The sequence below is a fragment of the Strix aluco genome, chromosome 28 (genome assembly GCF_031877795.1).
Source record: "Strix aluco isolate bStrAlu1 chromosome 28, bStrAlu1.hap1, whole genome shotgun sequence".
NCBI lineage: Eukaryota > Metazoa > Chordata > Aves > Strigiformes > Strigidae > Strix > Strix aluco.
The window spans coordinates 2,524,497-2,550,496 of NC_133958.1; the positions used below are offsets into that span (position 1 = coordinate 2,524,497).

At 59.9% G+C, this 26,000-nt stretch overlaps 4 protein-coding genes across 5 annotated transcripts; 2 read left to right on the forward strand and 2 right to left on the reverse strand.

The window, feature by feature from the left end:
* Positions 1-354: 354 nt before the first annotated feature.
* On the reverse strand, positions 355-4,045 carry CIAO1 (cytosolic iron-sulfur assembly component 1). Its single transcript, XM_074808167.1, has 7 exons — positions 3,898-4,045; positions 3,296-3,444; positions 3,094-3,205; positions 2,867-2,955; positions 2,510-2,711; positions 939-1,026; positions 355-849 (listed from the first exon to the last, which is right to left on the reverse strand). Exons 1-7 carry the CDS (start codon positions 4,034-4,036, stop codon positions 609-611), a joined length of 1,020 nt encoding a protein of 339 aa, XP_074664268.1. The 5' UTR covers positions 4,037-4,045; the 3' UTR covers positions 355-608.
* On the forward strand, positions 4,035-8,863 carry TMEM127 (transmembrane protein 127). 2 transcript variants are annotated; one of them, XM_074808169.1, is made up of 3 exons: positions 4,035-4,404; positions 5,731-5,895; positions 6,644-8,863. In XM_074808169.1, the coding sequence occupies exons 1-3, from the start codon at positions 4,035-4,037 to the stop codon at positions 6,949-6,951; spliced, it is 843 nt and encodes a 280-aa protein (XP_074664270.1). In that variant the 3' UTR covers positions 6,952-8,863. The 2 variants fall into 2 exon arrangements, with proteins under 2 accessions (XP_074664270.1, XP_074664271.1); XM_074808170.1 differs by lacking the exon at positions 4,035-4,404 and adding an exon at positions 4,487-4,855.
* A 1,006-nt stretch (positions 8,864-9,869) lies between these two features.
* STARD7 (StAR related lipid transfer domain containing 7) lies at positions 9,870-20,298 on the forward strand. Its single transcript, XM_074808168.1, has 8 exons — positions 9,870-10,290; positions 14,640-14,845; positions 15,126-15,175; positions 15,592-15,702; positions 15,796-15,878; positions 16,135-16,234; positions 16,857-16,941; positions 19,144-20,298. Exons 1-8 carry the CDS (start codon positions 9,872-9,874, stop codon positions 19,329-19,331), a joined length of 1,242 nt encoding a protein of 413 aa, XP_074664269.1. The 5' UTR covers positions 9,870-9,871; the 3' UTR covers positions 19,332-20,298.
* A 590-nt stretch (positions 20,299-20,888) lies between these two features.
* Positions 20,889-24,750, reverse strand: LOC141915962 (PH and SEC7 domain-containing protein 4-like). The gene is given in 12 exon segments (XM_074807920.1): positions 20,889-21,439; positions 22,442-22,546; positions 22,548-22,586; positions 22,680-22,763; positions 22,765-22,825; positions 22,907-22,923; positions 22,925-23,013; positions 23,016-23,177; positions 24,146-24,315; positions 24,394-24,437; positions 24,530-24,650; positions 24,743-24,750. Coding segments are annotated over 12 exon segments (1,155 nt in total). The 3' UTR covers positions 20,889-21,184.
* Positions 24,751-26,000: the final 1,250 nt, after the last annotated feature.

Consider the following 26,000-nt stretch of genomic DNA (forward strand, 5'->3'; position numbering starts at 1 on the left):
TTGGGTCTGGGGCGGGGACCGCCTGCGCTTTGACCCCCAGTTGTCCCCCAGCTCACTGAGTAGCTCTGTGCCTTCCCTGTGGGGCTTAAAAAAGTTCATTAGCAGAACTAATTAAGGCAGGGTTGGCTTGGTAGCTGTTTTGAGGAGCGCTGTGCTGGCCCCAACCTGCAGGAGTTGGACCTAAACGCTTCCCCTCGGGCTGCGCTTCAACGAGAGGCACAAAATCAGCTCCCCGGGGGGTCTCTCCTGCTGTGACACCTCATCCAGCTCCCAGGGGAGCAACTACCCCCCATTTTGCTCACCCTGAGGTGGCCAGGTCCATCCATGATGGCACCGGAAGGAAAAGCCGGAGCCTTTGGCCAGGACAGCACAGATTTATTGAGCGTGGGGCAGAAGGAGCGGGGAGCAAGGCCTGGCAGGATCCTGGCAAAGGCGCCGCCGCGCTCCCACGGGCATCCCCGGGGAGGTTGGTGGGTCGCCCACGCTCCTGGGCACGTGAAAGCCCCAACCCGTGAGGCAGAGGAGGTCGGGATCCCTCTTCCCGGCTGCGCTCTCCGTGCCGGCGGCAGCGCCGAAGCGTCCGGGAGACGGAACAGGATTTAAATCTCTCAGCAAACCTCAGGGCGCTGATATTTCCAGAAGGCGATCTCGCCGTCGTCGCTGCAGGAAGCCAGCAAGCCCGGCTCCTTCGGGTTCCAGGCCACGCAGTTGACGTCCTGCGAGTGCGCCCGGGGGACGTGGGCGGCGAGGCTGAAGGTGGGCTGCTGCGGGTCGGAGGACGCGCTCTCCTCGAAAACGCGGATGGCGTCGTCGCCGCAGGCCGTGGCCAGCGCCCCGGTGAGGTGGCACCTGGGAGCGGGGAGCGGGTCACCCCACGCTGCCGCCGGGAGGAAACGGAGCCCTGGGGCGAGGGGTAGAATCCACCTCCGTCTACTCACCACGCCACGTCGTAGATGGTCCTGCTGTGGTAGCCAGAGAGGTTGCAGACGCACTTCCAGGTGGGGTCTGTGCCGCTGCAGGCCACGCCTGGAAGGCAAGAGAATAACCTCGTGTAAGAGTCGGTCAGAAGCTCAGCGTTGTCCCCACACTGTCACCAGGGACGTGGACAGGAAGGTACCCGACAGCAGGGCCTGTTTGGAACAGTCACCAATCACAAGAGGGGAACGAGGTGAAAAGGCTCCTGAATGCAGAACTGTGTGGTACAAAGAGTGCAGTGCTATTGTTCAATATAACCCTCACCTTAACCCCTAACTGCTAACCTTAACCCCTAACCCCTCACCCTAACCTTAACCCCTAACCACTAACCTTAACCCCTAACCCCTCACCTTAATCCCTACCTGCTAACCTTAACCCCCAACCCTCACCCTAACCCATAACCACTAACCTTAACCCCTAACCCCTCACCCCTCATCTTAACCCCCAACCCTCACCCTCACCCCTAACCCCTCACCTTAATCCCTAACCACTAACCTTAACCCGTAACCCCTCACCTTAACCCCTAACCACTAACCTTAATCCCTACCTGCTAACCTTAACCCCCAACCCTCACCCTAACCCCTAACCTTAGCCCCTAACCCCTCACCCCTCACCCTAACCCCTAACCACTAACCTTAACCCCTAACCCCTCACCTTAATCTCTAACCACTAACCTTAACCCCTAACCCTCACACCTCACCCTAACCACTAACCTTAACCCCTAACCCCTCCCCCTAACCTTAACCCCTCACCCCTCACCCTAACCCCTATCCTTAACCCCTCACCCTCACCCCTAACTCCTAACTGCTAACCTTAACCCCTAACTCCTAACCCTCCCCCCTAACCCCTCACCCTAACCACTAACCTTAACCCCTAACCCCTCACCCTCCCCCCTAACCCTCACCCTAGCCACTGTCAAAAAAGATGGATCGTAACTGTTGCCGTAACATCGATGAAAAAATCATGAACTTTAGACGAACTTGGCTTCCTTACAATCCCAACACACCCCTCCCGGTTGAGGGCTCCCGCCTCTACCCCCGACCACGCCTCTGCCCCGCCCCGCCCCGTGGCCTGGCTCGAGAAGGGCAGAGATCCCTGAGGCAGAGGAGGAGCAAGGTGTGTCACTAAGCATCAAAAATGACTTCTGGGCATGAAAATTCGAAGCTTCCCCACCAAGGATTACAACAACGATCGACGTCGGAGCATTAGCTGGACCCGGGACCGTTGGGACGTCTTGAGATCAGCGGTGGCAGCTATAACCTCTCCTCCTCTTCTCTCTAAACTTTACTTTTCCCCTTTTTTTCACCCATCTCTATCACGTGCCGCTTCACGGGCAACACAATGAAGTTTCACTGTTTGATTGATGTTCCCCTTTGGTGTTGGTTTTGCACTTTTGAGATCGTAGTAAATGAACCATCGTGAGTCCCCCGAGTGGCCCGTGACGCCTCGGCTCCTCGCCCACCCTTTTCCCCCGCCCTCTCTTTCCCCCAGCAGGTCCCGAGCGGCTCGGAGCCCCGTGGGCTGGCAGCCTCACCTTCCTCGTTGCCCGGTTTGTACCGGCGCCAGATGCGCACCGTCTTGTCGTCGCTGCAGGAAGCCAAGCGCTCGCCGCTGCGGTCGAAGGCCACGCTCCACACCGTCGACTCGTGGCCCTCCAGCGTGGCGCAGCACACCCAGTCGTCCTCCTCTTCGTGGTACAGCTTCACGGTGTCGTCGTAGCTGGCCGAGGCCAACAGCTGAGCAACGAAACGGCAACGAAACTGCCCTTCACCACAGTCTGAGGGCGGTGGAGCTGGCGCAGGAGCAGGTTGTGGCTCTCCAGGCCCGTTCCCGGGGTAAGGTCTGGGGTGGAAATTGGGGTGTCCCCTGCTCCGCCAGGCCCAGCTCTTACCTCCTGGTTGGGGTGCCAAACCACGTGCTTGACGTCCTGCGTGTGGGAGTTGAGGACGCTGACACACTCGTACTCCTCCTCCTCATCCACTGCCGAGAGAAAACCGTGAGAAGGGGGGAGGCCGGGGCTGGGCCGGGGGCAGCTTTGGCTCCATCGTCCCCCTGCTTCTCTCTGTTCCAGCCCTGGGGAGTGGGCTGCTCCCCCCTGCCCCCCAGCTCCCCCCTCACCTTCCCAGACCCAGACGCTCTTGTCTCGGCTGCAGGTGGCGAGCAGGGTGCCGGAGGGAGCCCAGGCCACCGACTTCACCTCGTTCTCGTGCCCCTCCAGCGTGGTGACGCACTGGGGAGGGAGAGGAGAGGGGAGGAGCGGGGTGGGGGGTGGGGTGGGGGGGCTGGGGGGTGGCGGGGGGGGGTGGGGGGTGTGTCTCACCTCGAAGCCATCCTCTTGCTTCTTCCAGATGCAGGTGGTGGCGTCGAAGCTGGCGGAGGCCAGGTAGGAGCCGCAGGGGGACCAGGCCACTCTGCGCACCGTGCGCTGGTGCCCCTCGCCCAGCACCGCCCGGCAGGACCAGCCCGGCCCTGGGGACAGGGGGATGGCGGCCACCCCCAGGGACAGGCCCCGCCCACACCGACTCTGGGGACACGCCCCTCCATATAACCCCGCCCCCTCCTCTAGCCCTGCCCACCTTCCCCATAGCCCCGCCCCAGTGCACCTCTAGCACTGCCCCCTTCCCATAGCCCCGCCCTCAATGCCACTATAGCCCCACCCCCTCCCCATGGCCCTGCCCTCAATGTCCCTCTAGCCCCGCCCACTCCCCATAGTGCCGCCCCAATGCCCACCTAACCCCGCCCCTTCCTATAGCCCCGCCCTCAATGCCCCTATAGCCCTGCCCACTCACAATAGCCCCGCCCTCTCCCATAGCCCCACACCCAATGCCCCCATAGCCCCGCCCACTCCCCCATAGCCCCGCCCACTCCCCATAGCCCCGCCCTCAATGCCCCTCTAGCCCCGCCCCCTCCCCCGCCGCCCACCTTCCCGTCCCCAGAGGCGGACCAGCCGGTCCCCGCCGCAGGACGCCAGGAGGCCTCCGCCGGGGCTCCAGGCCAGGAACCAGCACCGGGAATCGGGATGCGCCGGTACGCGGCACACCAGCTCCAACGCCTCCTTCATGGCGGTGGCGCGCCGTGACGTCAGCGCGCCGGAAGCGGAAGTGGCACCGACCGGAAGCGGGGCGGTGGCGGAGGGGGGCTCCGAGGCGGCGCCGCTGTCGGTGGGCCCGGAGCGCGGCGGCATGTACACCCCGGGCGGGCCGGGGCTGCCCGGCGGGCGGCGGCGGCGGGGGGGAGCGGCGGGGAGCGGCCTGCCCAAGCAGCCGGAGCGCAGCCTGGCCTCGGCGCTGCCCGGGGCTCTCTCCATCACGGCGCTCTGCACGGCGCTGGCCGAGCCCGCCTGGCTCCGCATCCACGGCGGCACCTGCGCCCGCCAGGAGCTGGGCGTCGCCGATGTCCTCGGCTACGTCGACCCTGAGCTGCTGCGAGGTGAGGCCGGGCCGGGGTGGGGGGGGGGGTGGCCCGGCCCCGCGTCACCCCCGTCACCCCCCCCCCCCCCCCCCCTCCGGTGCGCGGGGGGACGGGCGAGGCCCCGCCACGCCGCCCTCCCGCTCCCCCAAACCCTCCAACCTCAGAGCTGAGCCTCAGCCACCCCCCCTGCGCCTCTTCACAACGGTTTTTCATAAAGCTTTCTGCTTTTCACCAAAATGAGGTGGTTTACCCCCGTTTTAGCGCTGAGACTATTCAGACGTGGACACCTGCAGCCCTGCCGCACACACTCAGCTCCAAACATCAGCAATAAACGTGTGTGTTCGCGGTTACCGGCAGCGAAACGGGCCTCCCCCCCACCCCGCCTGAGCAGCTCCGCTGCGATTCAATCCCTCAGGAAGGAGAAGAGCCCCAAAAAACCTGCTTTCCAACTTATTTTTTGAGCTACCAGGTGGCTGCGTCCCTCCAGCGGGACTCGCGCATCGTTGGGGTGGATTTTTAGGAGTTAAAACGAGAAGTTGACGCGGATCGAGCTTTCAAACACATAATTCTGATGGCAAAACGCGGTGGGCGGCTGCGTTACACCTTTGTTTTCCTGCCTCCCTCCTGTCAGCTGCGTTTTGTCGTGTGTGTGTGTGTCCCCGGCACGGACGGAGTTAGAGCTGCTCTCTGCGACCCGTTTCCAGCCGTGCCTCATGCCGGCGGGTTAATTAGCGCTTTTTAACGCCTGGCTTTGCTTTACTAAAATCTTTCCCAGCGGGGAGGCGATCGCAGCCCCTTACCCTCCTTCCTTTCCCCGCCGCCTCGCTGGAGGGTCCTGGTGGAAGCTGAGGGGGTGACTTTGAACTTCCAGATACCCCCAGCGCCGGCTGCGGACGTGGTGATGGACGGGCAGCGCTTTAATTTGGGGTTACATCCTCTTGTTCACGGGTGGAACGCAGCGTTAATCAAAAGGCTTTTTAGTAACGCCTCCAGCTTCGCTTTAAATAAGGAAGCCGTGCAGCTTGCTTTGTTATTTCAGCCACTCTGGTGTCTCAGTGTTTCTTTAGCTTTAATTGCCATGGCGATAACAGTTTATAAAGTGAAATACGTGACCAGGCCAACCGCTGCTGTACGAAGGAGGTTCGTTTTCTAGAAGCTAATTAAAAGCGCCTCGCTGTGCTCCCGTTTCTGTCGAGAGCCGCGTTGTTAAACCTCAAAGGAAAACGCTGGGCGGGATCGGAGCAGGGGGTGTCGTGATACCGGTTGCTCTGTCTGGTGAGCGATTTGGGTGGAAAAGAGGAGTTTTCTGGTGCTCAGCGCCTGCCTCTTCTCCTCCCCTCGCAGATTACTGCATGAACCCACAGACGGTGCTGCTGCTCCGGGTCATCGCTGCCTTCTGCTTCCTGGGAATCATCTGCAGCCTCTCGGCTTTTCTCCTCGATGTCTTCGGACCCAAGCACCCGGCGTTAAAGATCACCCGCCGCTACGCTTTCGCTCACATCCTCACAGGTAAATCCCTTCCGGTGCTGGAGTTTCTTATTTTTTCATCTCCAACCTTCAAGGGGGCAGAAAAAAAAAACCCAAAACCCTGAAGGCTTTTTTTCAGCCTTTAGTTCGGAGCTGCGGCGCCCATCCTACCCGCAGAGCTTCCCCTTTGTGGTGTTTTGGGTCTGAAGGGGGACAGAAGCCTCACAAAGCTAAAACTGGAGTTAAATATTGGGGGGAAGAGGTTGAGGGTGAATGTTAAGTGTCTACTCATGGGTTTGGAACAGGCCGAGGATAAACATTGTCTACTAATGGGTCTTATTTTTCAAAGAGGTCCCGTAGTGCCTTTCTGAGGAAGAAGGCTGTTTTTCCTGACTCGTGAGGTCGAAGGAGCTTTAATATCCCTCATTCCTGGCAGAATTACACCCGTCAGCCCTTGAGCAGCTCAGGGCAAGCCCTTGCTGTCAGCCCGCCCCAAACACTAAGCGCCAATTTTGTCCCTGCCGCTCCTTCAGGTCGCAAAAAAAATCCCTTCCGAGCCCTTTCAGCTTTGGTTTGTGCTGCCGCTGGCCTCGCTCAGCCAGGTTTATTCTGAGCCTGCGATCCTCCACCGTGTTTTCCCCTCTCTTGGGCTGGATTTCGGGCATCTGCAGGCTCTCACGCTCTGCCTGCTTCAACCTGCTCAGCGTCCCTTTACCAGCTCAGCCGTGAAACAAATCGCCGATTTATTTTTTCTCTGGCCGCTCAGCGTCTCTCCCGCTCTCTCTCTCAGTCCTGCAGTGTGCCACCGTCATCGGATTCTGCTACTGGGCCTCGGAGCTGATCCTCGCCCAACAACAGCAGCACAAAAAATACCACGGCTCCCAAGTTTACGTCACCTTCGCCGTCAGCTTCTACCTGGTAGCGGGCGCGGGGGGAGCCTCCATCCTCGCCACCGCCGCCAACCTGCTGCGTCACTACCCCACCGAGGAAGAGGAGCAAGCCCTGGAGCTCCTGTCCGAGATGGAGGAGAACGAACCTTACCCAGCCGAGTACGAAGTGATCAACCAATTCCAGCCGCCGCCGGCGTACACCCCCTGATGCGATTATCGCTTTCTCCCCCCCCCCCCCCCCCGAACTTCACTTTCTCAGCACCTCCTTCGCTCTTCTGATCTCTCCCACGCAGAGGAACGGACTTTTTGGGTCAGATGATCGGCCTTTTCTTCCCATCCCTTATTTTATTAACTTTACAGCGTGATTTTTAACCCCGCGCCAGCTCGGCTGGCCGAAATAATGACGGCGTCACCCCCCGGGCGGCTTCTCCCCGGCACGAGGGGCGCTGGGATTCGCTCTCCCCCCCGCCCCACCCCGTCGGAGATCTCATCCCCACCCTGCGCTGGGAAAACGGGGGGGGGGGGAAATGGCACCGGATTCCCGGCCCAGCACGCGGTGAACTCGTGTCCCTCCTCTGTTGAGGCGTTCCGTACACCTGGAGAAAGGTGTGACGCACGCGTGTGTGTATATATTTATATATATATATATATATATAGGGAAATCACCCGCCCTGGCGTGCTGGTGGGAGAGGAACAGCCCTTTAGAGCGGCTGTACAGCAGGAGGAAGGTAGAGCGACCCCCCCCCACCGCTCTACCAGCTCCTCTTTTCTGACTGGCGCTGACCACACGAGCATTTTGCACTTTATTTAGGCTCGGGAGAGGACAGGGACAATTTCAGAGCCAGCTGCCGGGGACTGTCACGCTGTAAAACCCCGTTTGCGAGCGGGTGGCACAGCGTGGGCTGATTTTAAAGAAGCTTTTCTGCCGACGGTGGTGGTTTTGGGGGAGCTCTGTCCCCCCCAACACAAGCTCCGGCTCCTGTTGGCACCTCACCAAGCAAATCTTGGGGGTTTTTTTAGCCAAGATAAAACCAGACTTTGGTACAGCAACAGCTCCCGGGAAGCAGGTTGAGCCTGCGCTGGAAAACCAGCGTCTCTGCCTGTAGCTTTTATGCAAGTTCCTGACCTCTGCGCCAATCTGCCTCTCCTGCTTTTTGCCCCCAACTTTTAATCTTGGTGTTTTTCTGTCCTGCTCTTAGTTTATTACCCTGTTTCCCTCCGCAAGCCCTGAGAGACATCAGACCTCGAGGAGCAAATGCTTCCCCAGACAGTGCCGGAGAGCCCGTCCGACACGTCCAGACCAGCAGCCAAACCCGGCAGGGACAGAGCCGGGTTTTTTGGGCTGTTTAAAGCAAATAGGAGGAAAAAAAAAACCAAAACCAAACCCACAGGGATGCATCGACCCCAGAGCACCGCAGCACTGAAAAGCTCAAGTCTGGCTCCGTGGAGGGTGCGGTGGTTTAGGGAAGGAGTTTTAGGACAGGAATACCGCTCCTTGTAGGTTCTCAACCATCCCTCGAACGCTTTTATTACCTGTTTTCTTGCTGCCAGCTGTCTTGCCCAGCTCATCCCTTTTTTTCCCCTGTCCTGCACCCGCAGCAGCACTGGCTATGCAAGAGCTTCGGCCGCTCGCCGGGGCTCAGGCTGTGGCACAAAATGGGAAAACTCGGCCCGGGCAGAGCACTGCCTGCACCCGGCAGGACTCGAAGGAGGAAAATCAGCCCCTTAAAACCCTCGAGGGTTTTGCCGGAAGAGCGCGGAGAGTGGAGAGAAAGCAGCAGGGTGGTGGGCAGGGGGTTTAGCAGCCCCCGGGTGGCTCCTCTTCCTCCTTCATCCCACCTCCGGGCCAAAGAAAACATCCCGGCGTCCGGCCGGGGCTGGAAACCAGTTTGGGTTTTCCCCACCGGTGACTTATATGCAAGAGAGGGGCTCGAGTGTAAATAGTCTGTGCATAAACACACTGTATTTCTGTAAAAAAAGCCACCCCGAAAGAGACAAATGATGTCATTTCCCTCCCCTCCGCTGATCCGCGTAGCTCGGTGGAATCCAGGGGCGCGGGTGCCGCGGGGTTTGGGGCTCCCCCCTGCCCTTCTCTAGAGGAAATAAAGGGGGTGCAAAGAGCCGTGTGTGGGAGCTCGCGCTTTGTTCTGGAAAAGGGGGGGGGGGGGGGTGCTGCGGCCCGATAAACAGCGCTGTGTTGTACCTGCTGTGCTCTGCCCTGCACCCCAATAAACCCCCTGCCTTGTCCCCCGCTGCCCTGCATCCCAATAACCATCCTGACCTGCACCCCCCTGCCCTGCACCCCAATAACCAGCTCTGCACCCCAATAACCACCACTGCCTGCACCCACTGCTCCCCAATAACCAGCCCACTGCCCTGCACCCCAATAAACATCCCTGCCTACACCCCAGTATTCACCCCTGCCTCACACCTACAGCCCTGCACCCCAATAAACCCCCCTGCCTTGTCCTCCAGTGTCCTGCACCCCAATAACCATCTCTCCCTTCACCCACAGCCCCCCAATAACCACCCCACTGCACTGCCCCCCAATAACTGGACTTGCCTACACCCCCTGCCCCCCAGTAACCACCCCTTGCCCCACACTTACACCCCTGCCCCCCAGGAACCACCCAGCCTGCACCCCCCTGCCCTGCACCCCACTGGCCCCCGATAACCACCTCTCCCTGCACCCACAGCCCCCCAATAACCACCCCACCCTGCTTCTCCCCAATAACTGGACTTGCCTGCGCCCGCTGCCCCCCAGGAACCCCCCTGCCTGCACCCCACTGCCCTGCACCCCACTGCCCCCGATAACCACCCCTGTGTGCCCCCGCTGCCCCCCAGGAACCACCCTCACCGCCCCCCCCCCTGCCCCGCACGCCGCTGCTGGGGGCGTGTCCCCGCGCTAAGCCCCGCCCCTCCCGCCCCAGGCCCCGCCCCCCGAGCCCTCCGCGCCCCGCGCGCCCTTGCCCTCCCTCCCCCTGGCGTCCGCCGGCGCGCAGGGGCGGGCTCTCCCCGCCACCGCCCAATGAACGCGCGACGTGGCGAGGCGGCGGCCAATGGCGGCGCGGCGCGGCGTGATGACGCACGGAGCGCGACGCGGGGCGGCCCGCTGAGGGAGCGGCGGCATGTTGCAGCCGCGGCGGCCGCTCGTCGGCCTCGTCGCCCGCTGCGCCCGCGCCGCCCGCCTGGGCCCCCGCCCGCCCGGGCCCGCCGAGGCCCCCCCCGCTGCCGGCGGCCAGGCGGGGGGCGGCACGGCGCGGCGGGGCCTGCTGGGCCTGTTGGCGCGGCAGTGCAGCTGCGTGACGGGGCAGCGGGCGCGGCGGGCCCGGCGGGCCTGGTACCGCGGCGGCGGGAGCGGCGGGGACGGGGCGGCCGAGCGGGCGAGGCGCGGCGGCGGCGGCGGCGGCGGGTGGTGGTGGTGGTGGTGGTGGCGGGGGCTGCACCGAGGCCGCCCCGCCTTCGCCGCTACCGGCCGCCTCATGGCGACCCTGGCCGGTGTCTTCGTCTGGGACGGGCAACGCATCGAGGAGGAGGAGCTGCAGCGGTGGGTGTCCGCCGCGGGGCCCCCCGGGACCGCCACACCCCCCCGGGACCGCCACACTCCCCCGCCCCCATCCTCAGGGGTCCGGGGACGCCCCAAATCCTTGAGGTCCGGGGTTCGCGGCGCATGGGGGGCCTCCAGATCCCCCAAACCCCTTGGTCCCACCCTGTTCCTTAGGGCCTGGGGTGCCCCCCCCTTGCTAGGTGCACTAGGGCTCGGGGTGCCCCCGCCCCCCAAGTCCCTCATCACTAGGAGTGCAACCTCAAGTTTTGAAAGCTTGAGAGTCCCCAAATCCTTGAGGGTGTCCCCTAGATTTTCTTGGGTGGGGGGGGTGCCCTCACAAACCTTTCCGGGCCCAGGAATGACACCCACTGTAGGTTCTGCCACAAATTTGCCCCAGGGGGTTGCACCCCTCGAGTCCTCCCCCCACAGGGTGCCCCCCTAAATCTACTGGGGTGCTCCCCAAAATCCTTCCCTGGCTCCTGTTCTGGGAGGGTGTCCCCCAGCTCTTTTTATCTGGGGTGCTGGGGGGGGGGGGGTGCACCCTTTGTTCCTTAAATCCTGTCACTGCTTGGTGCTCCCCCCTCCCCCCCACCTCCTTGTCCCCTGCGGGTGCACCCTCCTCCCCCAAATCCTGCCTCAACAGGGTGCCTCCCCCAAACCCTCTCCGCAGTGGCTTTGGGGTGGCTGCCTACACCCACACTCCCAGGGGTGCTGCAGAAATGGGTGCCCCCCCCTCCACCCTAGTACTGGGTGCCCCCATCGTGCAGCTGCGCCGAGCATTTACACCTGGGGGAAAGCGCTCGCGTGGCAGGGGGGGACCCGGTGCCTTCTGATCCGATGACAGAAGGACCCTCCGACCTTTTCGGTTGCTTTTTCAGTGGCCGTGGAAGCGTGCGGCTTCGTTTAGGTGTAATTATCCAGCGTAGCCTGTGATAAAGTGGGGGTGAGTCAGGAGAGGTTAATTAAAACTTAATGAGAAGCTCGAGGTGCGATGGGGCATCACCAGGTTTCCCATCTCTTAAATTCTGCGTCCGGGTGCCTCGTCCAGACCGTCCTGTGGGAGTTAAATACCCCGTATTTGCTTAAGTAGCTTACCTAAGGCTTAATTAAATCTTGGAGCTAATGAGAAACAACCCTCACGCCCTGATTTATGACACCTTCAAACATTTTAGAGAGATCCCCAGCCTTTACGCGTGGCCAGCGCTGAAAAAAGACCAAATCCCGGTTTTATTCCCCAACAGAAAGCGCCGCCGCTCTGTGTCGCGTGGCCTGTCGGGTCCCAGCGCCGGGGGTAAACCCTGCCTGATGTTTTCCAGCAAGCTCAGCAGGGCTCGGCTTAGGCCTGGGATTAAAGGCAGCATCAGTCTTTTCTTGTTCAAGGTTACTCTTTGCAGGCTTGAGCCTCCTCACCTTAATTTAAGGACTCCTCAGCCTAGTCCTCTTCCTTCACTTTACCAGGCCAGAGCGAGTTCACTGTTAATATTCCTCTTTATTATTTACTTTCTCCTTATTCCTTTAATCATTTACTCTCCCTCGTGGCTCTCTAGGCTTCAGTCTAGTTGTGCGAACGATAAAATCCTCAGCAAAGTCTTTGCTCGTTGTTATAACGAGTTGGAGTCGTGGCAGGTGTCGGCAGGAGAGCTTTGCTCTCCTCCACAACCGATGTATTTTTTACAAGACAGGTGGGAATACGCCGCACACGGGCTCAGAACGACAGTGGAAATAAATAAATAGGATAAAACTGCGCGGTGAAACTTCTGGTTTAGCTCTCCCCTCCCGGTTAGCTCGCTGGTGGCTTTGTGTCAGCCAGGGAGCTGTGTCTCCTCTTGGGGTTTAAAATAGCTCTGTGCTTTGGTATCATCTTTCTCCTCCCCTCCCAGCTCTCCTGCCCCTGTCTCATATAACTTCGGGGGCAGATTTTTGTTTTTTTTCTTGGTAAAACCCATAATCCCACCGTCTGGTTCGTAGCTGTCAGGAGAGTACAATGGCACGGGAGAGCTGTGCCCGTGGCCGGTGTCACCTCCAGCCTGCCCCCCGTCCCTTGCGGTGACACCCCGCCCGGTGCTGGTGCACAAACACCGACGCAGCCCCCCCCGGTGAAGCACGGCCGGGGCTGGACGCCGGCCAGGGAAGCGGCTCAGACGGCTTTTGGCGTCCGGCCGTCCTTTAGCTGCCGGCTAACGAAGGCGCCTCGTCCTCCGTGGCGCCGGTGGGAGCGAGCTGTGCCGGGCGATGGAAGCGCTGCTGAGGTGAGAGCTGTGCTGCCGGGCTGGGAACCGCCTCCTCCGGCAGTTTGCTTCGTTTGGAAATGAAAACGAGCGGGTTGAGGGTGCGGGGCTGGGCTTGCGCTGCGAAGCCCCTTCGCTGTTCAGGTGCTGGTGACGATGGTTTGGTTTTCAGGCGTTGCAGGGCTGTGCCCCTTCCTCAGGGAGAGGGAATGGTGGATTCTGTTTCTTACGCCGCGAGACGGGCACTTGTTTGCAGAGGGCCAGCAGCAGCCTTGTGCCTCGACGCGGATAAATCCTGCGGCTGTTACTTTTCTAGCTCATCTCCGATGAGGATGGAGGTGGCGAAGCAGGAGCAGGGCGGCTTTGCTCCCTGCCCTGATTTGATCACGTCCCATCCCGCTGCACGGAGTGATCCAGCTCGGAAAGGTCTCCTGGTCCCAATTCCCCAGCTCGCCGCCGCTCCCGCAGGCTCCGTGTCCTCTCCCACCCCATCTCGTTTGCTAACCCAGCCCAGTCAGGTTTTGCCAGGCCAGTGAGGAGTCAGCTCACGGAGGGACGCAGCGAAGGCCGTGATAAATAAACCAGCGGTGGGAAGCAGGGGATGGAGGGAGCGGGGCTCTCCCTGCCCCGTGAAGGTAGTGGTAGGGCAGTGTGGGGGTGCAGAGGAGCCTTCAGGGGGGCTCACGCCGAAGCTGTGCCCTCCAAACCTGGCAGAAGGTGGGTTTGTGGATCAAATTCATCCCGTGAAGCTTTCGGAGGAGTCCAGGGGAGGCTGGGAGCTTGGTTATTTCCAGGGACCGTGAACATTAATTCAGCCAGACCAGTGAGACCTGCCTTGCAGGTTGCAAATTGGTGCTTTAGTTCTGGCTGATGCTAATTACTTTAATATAATTAATGTCTTCAGGCACCACCGGGAGGGTTGAAAGCACTGAGTGATCCTCCTTCCTTGAGGCTGAGGACTCCAGGTGTAGAGAAACCAGCCGTTCCTCTCTAATGTTTTATTTTGGGGGGGCTGGAGCCGCAGCTCAGAGGGATTTATCCTGGCGGTGGGAGGTTTTCCCAGCCTCTTCTCTTCCCTCAGTATTTTTGAGACTTGAGATCTTCATCCAGTTTCTGTAGGTGAAGAGCGCTGAAACTTCAGGGGTTGATGGTCCATGGAGCCACGTTTGTGAGAAGCTCCCCCCTCTTGTAGGAGAAGCTGCTGTTCCCCTTCCTGCCCTGCAGCCTCTGGCTGCCGTCGGCGATTCGCTTCTTGTCGCTTTTCAGACCGAGACGGGCTCTCACGAGCCAACCCACCCCTGAAACAACGGGGAGACCCCTCTCCTTCCCTCCGCACCTCCTCTTGCACCCCAAATCTCAATCCTGTGAACAACTTCCTACCTTGGTGCCTTCAATCCAAAAATCCTCCTTTTCCTAAACCCACCTTACTTTCTGTTTCATCCCACACAGCTTCTACTCGATTCAGCCAGAAAAACAAACTTTGGTTTGCGAGCATCTGACTGCGACCGCCACGGGGTGTTTTTTTTTTTTCTTCTTGGAAAGGCTGATATTTGCCGAGGATGGAGAGTGGTTTATCTGCTCGATCTCGCTGGGGCAGGGGAGAAACACTTCCCATCCCTACGAGGAACAAGCCCCTGCACGCTTCCCCTAAAAAACAGCCAGCGCAACGCCACTGCTGCTATCCTGCGGGGTTTTTTTTTTTTTTTCCCTTCCTCTCCTTGAAGAGCGAGCCCTGCAGCTGCGGGTGACATTTTGTGGTGTTGCAAGGGCTGCCTGGCTTAGGGACTCCCCAGCAGCTTCGTTCAACCCCAGGCTAGATTTCCACCCTGCTAGAGGATGTGGGAAGCCCCCCCTGAACACAACGTGGTGTGATTTTTTCAGTGCTGTGTAATATATATCAGCACAAGACCTTTAGGATGAAAGAAAAAAGGCTGCAGGGGTGGTTTTTCCAAAACAGGAGGGGAGAGCCCAGGCTGCTTTTCCCACACCAAAAACCCCCTGGATGAAGCTTGGACCATGCTGGGAAGGTTTCTGCTGGTCTTGGAGGGCTCAGTCTGTAGCAGAAAGGCTCCAGCGAGGCTTTGGTTACTAACCAGCGTTTTGGTTTTCACCTTCCCCCAGGTCTGCGCAGGAGATGAAGCACATGGAGAACATTTCCAGCCTCTTACAGGGCAGCAGCCCGGGCGAGTATCAGCGGCTGGATCCCAAATTGGAGCGAGAGGCGGTCGCTGCTCCCGGGGAGCAGCCCTGGGAGATGATCATGGACAAGAAGCACTTTAAGCTCTGGCGGCGGCCGATCGAGGGCACCCACTTATACCAGTACCGAGGTAACGGTGCTCCCAGTACCTGGTTTCCCTGTGCTGAGTCCCCCGGGGGGGGGGGGGGTGTGCTTCTTGCTTCCCGCCTGGCCTGTATTTATAGGAAACCAAAAAAAAAAAAAAGGGAATTTTCATCCTTTCCACCCCTCTCTGCAGATTCTGTCCCCCCTTTAGCCCTTCGGAGGGGTCCCTGCCACCTGCCCTAAAAAAAATGCCTTTTCCTTTTAATCCTGCTGCACTGAGATCGACTCGCTTATGCCCGGGACTAAAAACTTTCTCTTTACCGCAGTGTTTGGGTCGTACACAGATGTGACTCCCAGGCAGTTCTTCAACGTCCAGGTGAGCGCCTGTGAAATCTGGGCTGTGTGGCGTGTTAGAACAGATATTCCCTTCTCTTTATGCCATTTACGTGAGCTGGAGCCAATCCCAGTATAGACCAGAAGCAGGGCGAGTTATCCCACGCCCCGATGGGGTTTTGCTGCCCGTCCCTGCTGGAAATGAAGGATCAGCACGTGTGGGCTGCGATGGGCCGTGGGAGCTCAGCGGGTTTCTGTCCTCGCTCGCTCTCTGCCTGCCCTGCCAGCTCCTGCGCTTCCTCTTTTGGTGACTTTCAAAGAGTGTTTAATAAATTCCTGGTGGGTAAAACGCCTGACTGTGACGCAGCTTGTTTCCACAGGATGAGGAAAAGGGCCGATTACCTTCCTTTAACGATGCTGTTGGACTTTGTTGTGACTCAGCCTCTCTTTTCTCGCCAGCTGGACACTGAATATAGGAAGAAGTGGGACTCGCTGGTCATCAAATTAGACGTAATCGAGAGAGACCTGGCCACTGGATCAGAAGTGATTCACTGGGTCACTCATTTCCCGGTGAGTGGCTGCTCCTTTCCTGCTCCGCTCACCCTCCTTACCCCGGGCAAGCGGCCAGCAGTGGGGCTGACGCCTCTTCTTTCTCTTCCCCAGTACCCCATGTACTCGCGAGACTACGTGTACGTTCGGCGGTACAGCGTGGACAAAGAGAACAACCTGATGGTGCTGGTCTCACGGTGGGTATTGCCAGGCCAACCTCCTGATGGCTTTGTAAAACAAAGTTGAGAGCTGGGTATAAATTTCATGAGCTTTGTTGTGTGGTTTTTTTTTTTTTTTTAAACCATGTTGAAACCTCAGGGATCTGTCTTGAAAATCCTTCTCTGGGGTGAAAACTTTGTTCTCTTAGTACCCACCTCCAATATATCAGCCGATGCTCAGTGTAGCCACACCTGGAGCTCATCATCTGCTGCTCCCTCCTCTTCTTCCCTCCAGGGCAGTGGAGCATCCGAGCGTCCCCGAAGACCCTGAGTACGTCCGGGTCAGAACCTATGAATCCCAAATGGTCATCCGTCCCCACAAAACCTTTGACGAGGTACGTTTTGGGGGTGGGCTGGGAAACAGAGCGGAAAGCCTGTCACAAGACAGCTCCCTCCTGCTCACACCACTGCTCCGAGGGGAACTGTCCCTTCTCTGGCCCTTATCTGTAGCACTAAGCTGCCGTCAGTAGTCCCGAATTGGAAAAAAGAGGGATGAATTATTTTCCCAGAAGTGAGGGAAGCCCATCCATGCACAGCTCTGGAAAGATTTGAAGCCTCTATCCCAGTAGCTTGAGACTTTCTGCAGCAGCGTGGTGCTCCCGGAGAGCCAAACACGCCGCTTCAGAGCACCAGGCTCCTTTTAAAAAGCCTTGAGCTTTGCAAATCTCGTTCCTAGCACTTAATTCTCTCAGAAAAAGCATTGCTGGGTCTTTGTAGGGTAACCAGAGCCTGAAGAGAGTGCGCTGGGAGAACCAGGGGAATGACACCTTCCACCTTATCCAAAAAAAAACCTCCCCGTGGGCTTTCACTGGGTCTCTATGGGTCTGGGTCACCCCCTTAACGCTTCAATCGATGCCCCGGTAGCGCTTGAGCGGCCCTAAAGGGATTTTAAGTGAGGGTGCAAAACCCAGCAGAGTTTCTCTGCCAGCTCAGGCTCACTCCTTTCTCCTTTCCCAGAACGGTTTCGACTATTTGCTGACCTACAGCGACAACCCGCAGACCGTGTTCCCCCGTTACTGCGTCAGCTGGATGGTCTCGAGTGGTGAGTGAGCTTTGGTGGGGAGAATTCACCCCTTGGCGAGAAATTCCTCCTGCTCCTCGCTCAGGAGCGGGCCCGTGTGCTTCTGCCTTCCCCTTCCTGCACCTGCGTGGGGCAGAAAATAGACAGAGAAGCGTCAAAACAGAGATCTGGAGGATTTGGGGGTATTTTGGGTGCCTTGGGCTGCTCTTCCTTTCTCACGGGGAGGGAGTCCTGCCTGGATTCGTGGCCGTGAGGAGGAAAGGGGTCCATGTGCAGGGATGCTGCTTCTCTCCAGTCCACCCCAGGCAGAAGGAAAAAACAGTAGGATCCCTTTTTTTTTTTTTAATCTAAATAAAATGAGCTGATTTTTCCTTACTTTAGAGCAGCGTTGGCTCTATTTCTGCAGTCGAGTTCTTCCCCTTTACAGCAAACAGCTTAGAGGTACAGTGCCTGCGCCGAGCCTCCCACAAAGGAGCTTGGCTTTACGTGGCAGGGGGGGGGAAAACCAGCATTTAAAGGATCTGGCCGAGCCAACGGCTGTCCCGTAAATAAACCTGGAAGAGCCTGAGGCGCGCGTGGCCGTGCAATATCCGCTGGTTCAACGCTCCCCTGCGAGCAGGGGAAAGATGGAGAGCACTGCTTTCTTGGGGGAGGAGGAGAAAAAGGGGCTGTCACCGCTTTTAACTCTCACTTTATTCATCGGGCAGCGGAATAAAACCAGAAGTCTTGCCTGCGGTGAATTTTTTTTCCTCCTCTTGCCGTCACGTGGCTCGTGGTAGAGACTGATGTGAGAAAGCGTTGAACTATGTTCATTCAACACACTCGAGCACCAGGCCAACCTTTTTTTTTTCTTGCACCTTCCTGCTTTGCCAACCACTGAAACCTCTTTTCTTCCGGAGTGCGCTCTAATGCATCTGAAAAGGCAGCTAAAGCTCGGGGGGGGGGGGCTGGTGTCACCCACACACCCCCGTGCCTGCCTGGTGCAGGGGCCTCCTCTGTGCACTTAATGCTTGTTTTTTAGAATAAAAATGATGAGTGGTGGGGAAAACAGCATCTCCAGGTGCGACCGCATGGAGCTGGTGCAGCCGCAATCATTTTAAACGTTAATTAACGTGTCACAGACTCGCTCCCAGGTCACTCATAACGCAGCCAGGAGGTGGTGAGGTTCCCCAGGGCTCGCAGGAGGGGCTGCCTGGCTCCAAGGCCCTCACACCCGTCTTCCAGGATCTTAGTGAATCAAATAAGAGCAGATTTATTGTTTTAATTAAAAAAGCCCACTGTAAAGTACCCTAACGGCGAGGGTATAACTGAGCAGGGGGATGGGAAGTGGTGGAAACCCCTTAATGCCAGCGAGGCTGCGGGATCCCACTTGAATCCCACAGAGCTGTCTGGAAGAGAAGGATCTGGGGGTTCTCATTGACAAGCAGCTGACCATGAGCCAGCAGTGTGCCCAGGTGGCCAAGAAAGCCAACGGCATCCTGGCTTGTATCAGCACTAGTGTGACCAGCAGAAGCAGGGAGGTGACAGTCCCCCTGTGCTCTGCACTGGTGAGGCCACACCTGGAGGGTTGTGTCCAGTTTTGGGCACCTCAATCCGAGAGAGATCTCGAGGGGCTGGAGCGAGGGCAGAGGAGGGCAACGAGGTGGGGAAGGGCCTGGAGAATAAATCCTGTGAGGAGCGACTGAAGGAGCTGGGACTGTTCAGTGTGAGGAGGAGAAGGTGAGGGGAGACCTCATCACTCTCTGCAGCTCCCTGAAAGGACGTTGTGGAGAGGTTGGTGCTGGTCTCTTCTCCCAGGGAATTAGTGACAGAACAAGAGGGAACGGCTTTAAACTGCAACAGGGGAGGGTCAGACTGGACAGGAGGGAAAAATGTTTCCCCGCCAGAGTGGTCAGAGAGTGGAATAGGCTGCCCAGGGAGGGGGTGGAGTCCCCACCCCTGGGGGTGTTTAAGGGCCGTTTGGATGAGCTGTGGGGGGATGTGGGGTAGGGGAGAACTTTGTAGAGTCGGGCTGAGGGTTGGACTCGATGATCCCGAGGGGCTTTTCCAACCTGAGTGATTCTGTGACTAAAGTGGCAGAGCTGCGTTATTAGGAGGGGAAAAGAAGAATGGGGGGAGAAGGGACTGGAGCTGGAGAAGGGGGTGAGACAGGAGGGTCTTCTCTCCGTGGATGCCCGTCCCTCTCCCGCTTCGCTCACCGTCTCCCACCTCTCCCACCGCCAGGTATGCCGGATTTCCTGGAGAAGCTGCACACAGCAGCCCTGAAAGCCAAAAAGATGGAGATCGAAGTGCGGGACTATATGTCTGCCAAACCCCTCGAGAGCGGCGGCAGCGAGGGGAAGGCGACTATGGCAGCCGCCGAGCACAAGAGCGATGGGACCCGCAGCCCTGCCCAGCTGGAATACGCCTGAGGAGCTGAACCTCCGCTCCTCCGGGGGCTCTGCAGAGGGACCTGGGCCACTGCCGCCGGAGCTTAGGTCAGTTTTTTCCCTCCCCGTCTCGTCTCCAAAGCTCCGCTCCCTCTCGAGGACGGGGATCCTGTCCCCCGCGCCGTGTGTGTTCGTGGCCAGGCCGATGAAATTTCATGTCGTGTAATCATTTTTCTGTACTGGTAAATATTTCCCCTCCCCAACAGGAAAAAAATACCCTAAAAAAAAACATTTTATGGCGGCATGGACAGCCTCTCCCCACCTTGCCCCCCCCCAGCCTCCCACCGCTCCTTTTCTCATCCATCTTCGGACTCTGCACCCCAAATATTTTTGGGGTCTTGCTTTTGTACCGCAGCGGCTGGATGAGGATGCTCCACGGCGTGTTTTTTTCCCCCCCCAAAAAGACCCTTCAACCTCCTCAGCTCACGAGGCGCGGGGCGGGGGGGGTGGTTGGCATTACTGGTGTGGGCGGTCTGAACTGGGGAAACTGGGGAAAAATGTTATTTTGGGGTGATTTTTCGCTGTTTGTTGTAGGGGAGGGTAGAGCTTGTGGGATGGAGGGGGGGGCACCTTTCTGCCGGTGCTAACCCAGCTCACCGTGACCCCCCCCCCGCTGCTGCTGTTTGCTGATCCTGCCAGGTTGTGGCACAATGGGGGGGGGTCAGCGTTGGCCCCCGGGATTGGGGGAAGCTGTAGGAGCAGCAAAATATTAATAAATCTGTCCCAGCCACAGCCGTGGTGGGGGGGTGCCCGTGTGCCCCCCGGGATCCTAATTAGCTTCCCCCATTAACGAACCCCTCTGGGGGTCTCACAGACGGGTCCCTCCCCGTCGCCAGGTTGGGGGTTTGTCCCCTCCAGCAGCGTTAACTGGGGGTTGTGTGTCCCCCCCCCCGCCATTAATCCCCACCTTAGAATAAAATTATCATAAATATTAAAATATAAATATTAATTCCCATCTTACAATAAATTTATCATAAATGCGTCACACCCTGATCTCACAGCCCCTATTAACAGCATTAATTAGCCCTTTAATGAGGAGGAGCTTCAGGAGAGGGACCCACCTGCCCCAGCTCAAGAATTTTTGGGGGGTTTTCCCCCAGTTTTGGGTTTCTTGGTGCTGTGGCTCCGGGTCAGCACGTGCAGCTGCTCCTTTGGCTGCTGCCGGGGGGGCAGGGGGGAGGGAAGGGCCCCCCTGTGGTGTGGGGACTTTTGGGGGGGGCAGGGGGGGAACCTTGTCCCCATATGGGGTGTTTTGGGGTTCAGGTCAGCCCCAAGGGGGGGGGGGGGTTATGGCCCCAAAATGTCCCCACTGAGGTTTTGGGGACATGGGTGGGGTGGGGGTCGGTGGCCGCTGCGATGGAGGGGAGTCTGGATGCACTTGGGGGGGGTGGGGCTGAGGGCTGGATCCATCCCGGCCCCCCCAGGACCCCTCCCCAGCCTTCCCCCCGCCACCGCTGTGTGTCCCTCCACCCCCCCATAGTGCCTGACCCCCCCCCCCACCCCGGGTGTTTTTGGGGACACGGAGGGGGGGGGCAGCGGTGGGACACACACCTTTATTGCACAACGGAGAGCAGCAGGCAGCAGGCGCGGGGAGGGGGCGCAGCGGCGACGCTTGGGGGGGGCTGAGGGGGGGGGGGCTGCGACCCCCCCCATCCCCCATATCCCTTTTTGGGGGGGGTGGGGCGTCTCCCTGAGTTTCCCCAGCCTTAATCCCAAGCCCTGTGTCCCCCCCCAGGTTGGCTCAATACTGGCGGTGCCCGAAGGAACCTCGTACCGGGGTAGGGGGGGGGTGCCCCCACCCCCCAATCCCCCTGTCCCCCCCCCCCCCATGTCCATCACAGCAGGTTCTTGTTGCGTTTGGGGACGATCTTCCTCACCGTCCGGCGCTCGGAGATGTTCCTCTTGACGCGGACGGTGGGGGTGACGGGGGGCTCGGGGGCCAGTGAGGGGCTGGAGTGGGCTTTGGTCAAGGTGGGAGGATCTGGGGGGGCCACCACCGGCCCTGCTTGGGCTTCCCACCCCTCCAGGTCCTCGCCACCGGCGTTGATCCACGTCTCCAGCACCTGCACGTAGGTCTCATAGCGGCGTCTCTGCCATGGGAAGATGGGGATGGGGGTGAGCCACCACCATGGGGACATCCCAGTGTCCCCCATGCCCCATAATGGCGTCTCTTCCATGGGGAAGACAAGGATGGAGATGGGCCACCACCATGGGGACGTCGCAGTGTCCCCCATGCCCCATAGTGACATCTCTGCCATGGGGAAGACGAGGATGGAGATGGGCCACCACCATGGGGATGTCCCAGTATCCCATAACAGCATCTCTCCCATCAGGAAGATAAGGATGGAGATGAACCACAACCACGGGGACATTCCAGTATCCCCCGTGTCCCCTGTGGTGCATAATGGCATCTCTGCCATGGGGAAGATAGGGATGGAGATGAGCCACCACCATGGGGATGTCCCAGTGTCCCCCATGCCCCATAGTGGCATCTCTGCCATGGGGAAGATAAGGATGGGGGTGAGCCACCACCATGGGGATGTCCCAGTGTCCCATAACAGTGTCTCTTCATGGGGAAGACAAGGATGGGGGTGAGCCACCACATGGGGACATCCCTGGTGTCCTTTATGTCCCCAGTGTCCCATAACAGTGTCTCTGCCATGGGGAAGGTAAGGATGGAGATGAGCCACCACCATGGGGACATCCCCAGTGTCCTCTGTGCCCCATAGAGGCATCTCTGCCATGGGGCAGATAAGGATGGGGGTGAGCTACCACCAAGGGCACATCCCAGTGTCCCCCATGTCCCATAGTGGTGTCTCTGCCATGGGGACGACAAGGATGGAGATGAGCCACCACCATGAGGACATCCCTGGTGTCCCCTGCATCCCATAGTGGCATCTCTGCCATGGGAAGACAAGGATGGGGGTGAGCCACCACATGGGACATCCCTGGTGTCCTTTATGTCCCAGTGTCCCATAACAGCATCTCTGCCATGGGGAAGGTAAGGATGGAGATGAGCCACCCCCATGGGGGACATCCCATGTTCCTGCTGTCCCATATAATTAAATTAACGAGGAATTAAGCAGCCCCACCTCGTAGAGGAGATACTCCTTCTTCAGGCGGTACTCGTCCAGGTCGCGGGCTCGTCCCCGCTTCTCGGGGAGGTTGCGTTGGTGCTCGAAGAGCTCGTCGGCCACCCGCCTCCATCCACGCCTCGTGGGAGCGGTGCTGCTCCTCCTGCCCATGGGGAGAAGGGTGTGGGGGGGTGATGGACACCCATGGTGGCACCCACCCCCCCTCCAACCCTGATCCGGCAGCGGGGGGGCTCACCGGGGGGCTGCGGCTGGGGGCGGCGGGGAGGATGGGGCGGACGAAGCGGCGTTGGGAACCGACGGCGGCGGGGAAAGGGGGCGAGGGAGAAGAGGGCGGCCACCAAGTTGATGCGGGAGATCCAGGAGAACATCTCCTCCGGCGTCCTGCGGAGCGAGGAGGTCATGGGTGACATCATCACCCGTGGGGACATCTCTGTGTGTCCCCCACTCCCTGCGGTCACTCACGGGGCTTGGAAGAGGAAAGACGCGCCAGTCGGCCGTCTGCAGGCGGAAAACGTTGGGGCGCTTGGTGTATTTGCTGGCGCGCTCGGCCAAGGCGTGGTGGACCCCAAAGGCTCCTCGACCTCGGGTCCCTCCTCCTCCTGGGGGGGCCGGGAAGGGTCCCGGTTCAGGGGACGGCGGGGGGTCCCCGTTCGCCCCCCCGGTTTGAGGAAGTAGAGGACTGTCCCCTTTAGCACAGCCTGGAAGGGTTTCCAGCCTCGTCTGCCCCATGGCGCTGCGGGAGAAGTTGGGGGGTGGGGTTGGACCCCAAAGTTGGACCCCAAAACACACCCACCCCCCCAAAGATGAGACACCCCCCCCCTCATGGCTCCAATAGACCCTGGCGTTGCGCCCCTCCCCACCAATGAACCCCAAATCTGTCCCGTACATGCCACCCCACCCCCCCCCCCCGTCTCCGTAGACCCCAGCGGACCCCAGAATTACCCTCCTGAACCCCAAGAGAGGCTGAGAGACCCCAAATCTGCCTCCCTGGATCCCAAACCAGCACAGATCTGTCCCCCACCCCCCACCAGGCCCCAAGAGACCCCAAATCATCTCCCAGACTCCACCCCAAATTTGCCCCTCCTGGCCCCAAAATATGCCAAATCTGCCCCCCCCCCCCCCAGCCCCAAAACACCCCAAATTTGCCTCCCTGGCCCTGAAACACCCCAAATGTGCCTCCCTGCATCCCAAAACACCCCAAATCTGTCCCCAGTGGACCCCAAAACACCCCAACCCTACCACCCCCCCCAACCCTAAACAAATCTGCTCCCAGACCCCAAATCTGCCCCCTCGGACCCCAGATCTGCCCCCCCTGGATCCCCCATCACCCCAAATCTGCCCCCCAGGCCCTGAAACACCCCAAATGCGCCTCCCTGGATCCCAAAACACCCCAAATCTGTTCCCAACAGACCCCCCCAAACCTACTCCCCCGACCCTAAACACCCCAATCTGCTCCCAGACCCAAGAGACCCCAAATCTGCCCCTCCTGGCCCCAAAATACCCCAAATCTGCCCCCCCTCCGGGCCCCAACAGCCCCAAATCTGCTTCTGTGGATCCCAAACCACCCCAAATCCCCTCAGGGATCCTCCAAAACCCCCAAATCCCCCCACAGGACCCCCCAAAATCCCCTAATCTGACCTCAAACCACCCTAAATCTGCCCCCCTGAACCCCAATCCCCCCCCGAGCCCCCCCACACTCACTTTTCTTGCCATCAGCCTCAGCCAGCACCTTCCTGGCCAGCCAGCCCCGGCGGTAGATGACAGCCCCGGCCCCCCCCGGCAGGTCCAGGAAGGGGTTACTCTTCTTACGGCCGGGGGGGGCCAGGCTGCCCCCCCCACCCGCCTCTTCCTCCTCCTCCTCCTCCTCATCCCTACGGGGTGCTCAGCATCACAGGGTGCCCCCCCCACACCCCATATTCCAGCCCCCCCCCCCATAACCCCATACTCACACTGCCCACGCCAGCTTCTCGCTGCGGATGGAGCCGTATAGAGCCTGCAAGGGGGAAAAAATGGGGGTTTTGGGGGGTCCAGGGGGTATCCCCCCCCCATTTTCCAGCCTCGCAGACCCCCCCCCCCCCCAAATACCTTTAGCTGCTCCCTGGGGAAATCCTGCCCATCCATCATCCCACTCAGGTTGGCCACGAATTCGGCGCTGGTCATGGCACGGCCGAGGCGCTGCGGGAGCGGGGTGGGTGTGTGGGTGCCCCCCCCCCCATAATTTTGCACACCCCCCCCCCCCCAAAAATGCCGGGTGTGGATTTTAAGGTGGGGTGGGGGATGTCTCCCCCTTTTCCTCACCTGCCCATTGGAGGTCGGTGTTCAGCAGCATGATGGCACACGTCAGGGAGTGCACGGCGTCTGGGGGGGGGGGGGGGGGGGGGTCGGGGGGGGGGGGGGGGTCAGAATTGGGGTGTCCCCCCCCCCACAGGTGAGGACACCCATCCCCGTGAACCCCAATGGGTGAAGCTGGGAGTGCCCACAGCGCTGGGAGGGGAGGGGAGATGGGTGGGGAAACTGAGGCGTGGTGTGGGGTTGGGAAGGGGGGGTTATGGGGGGGTCTGGGGGGGCCCCCCCCGGTCCCTCGCAGGGTCTCACCCGGGGAGGGGAAGGTGCCGGGGTTGCAGCGATGGTACGCCGGGGAGAAGTGGCCGAGGATGCGCTCGCGCTCCTGTGTCTCCCCCGTCAGCACAGCGCCTGCAGGAAGGACCTGGGGGGGCCCCCCCCGTGATGGCAGCGGGACCCCCAAAACACTGAGCCCCCCCCCCCCCGACCCCATGCTGGTTGCGCCTCTGCCCCCAGAATCTGCTCCACGCCCCCCCCCCCCAGACCCCAAATCACCCCAACAGCCCTAAAACTGCTCCCCCCCGACTCCAACAGACCCCAGTGTTGTGCCCCCCCTCCTGCCCTGGGACCCTAAATGGTCCCACATCGCCCCCCCCCCCGCCCCAGGCAGCCCCCAAAATTCTCTCTGTAGACCCCGACAGACCCCAAAATTACCCTTCTGGGCCCCAAGAGAGGCTGAGAGCCCCCAAATCTGCCCCAAAACACCACCAAATCTGCCTCCCTGGATCCCAAACCAGCACAAATCTTCACACACCCCCCCGGCCGCAAGAGACCCCCAAATCATCTCCCAGACTCCAAAACACCCCAAATTTGCCCCTCCTGGCCCCAGATATGCCAAATCTGCCCCCCCCCGGCCCCAAAACACCCCAAATTTGCCTCCCCTGGCCCTGAAACACCCCAAATGTGCCCTCCTGGATCCCAAAACACTCCAAACCTGCCCCCCCTGACCCTAAACCACCCAAAATCTGCTCCCAGACCCCAAGAGACCCCAATCTGCCCCCTGGATCCCTCATCACCCAAATCTGCCCCCCTGGATCCTCCATCACCCCAAATCTGCCCCCATCACCCCAAATCTGCCCCCCTGGATCCCCCATCACCCCAAATCTACCCCCATCACCCCAAATCTGCCCCCCTGGATCCCCCATTACCCCAAATCTGCCCCCATCACCCCAAATCTGCCCCCTGGATCCTCCATCACCCCATTATCTGCCCA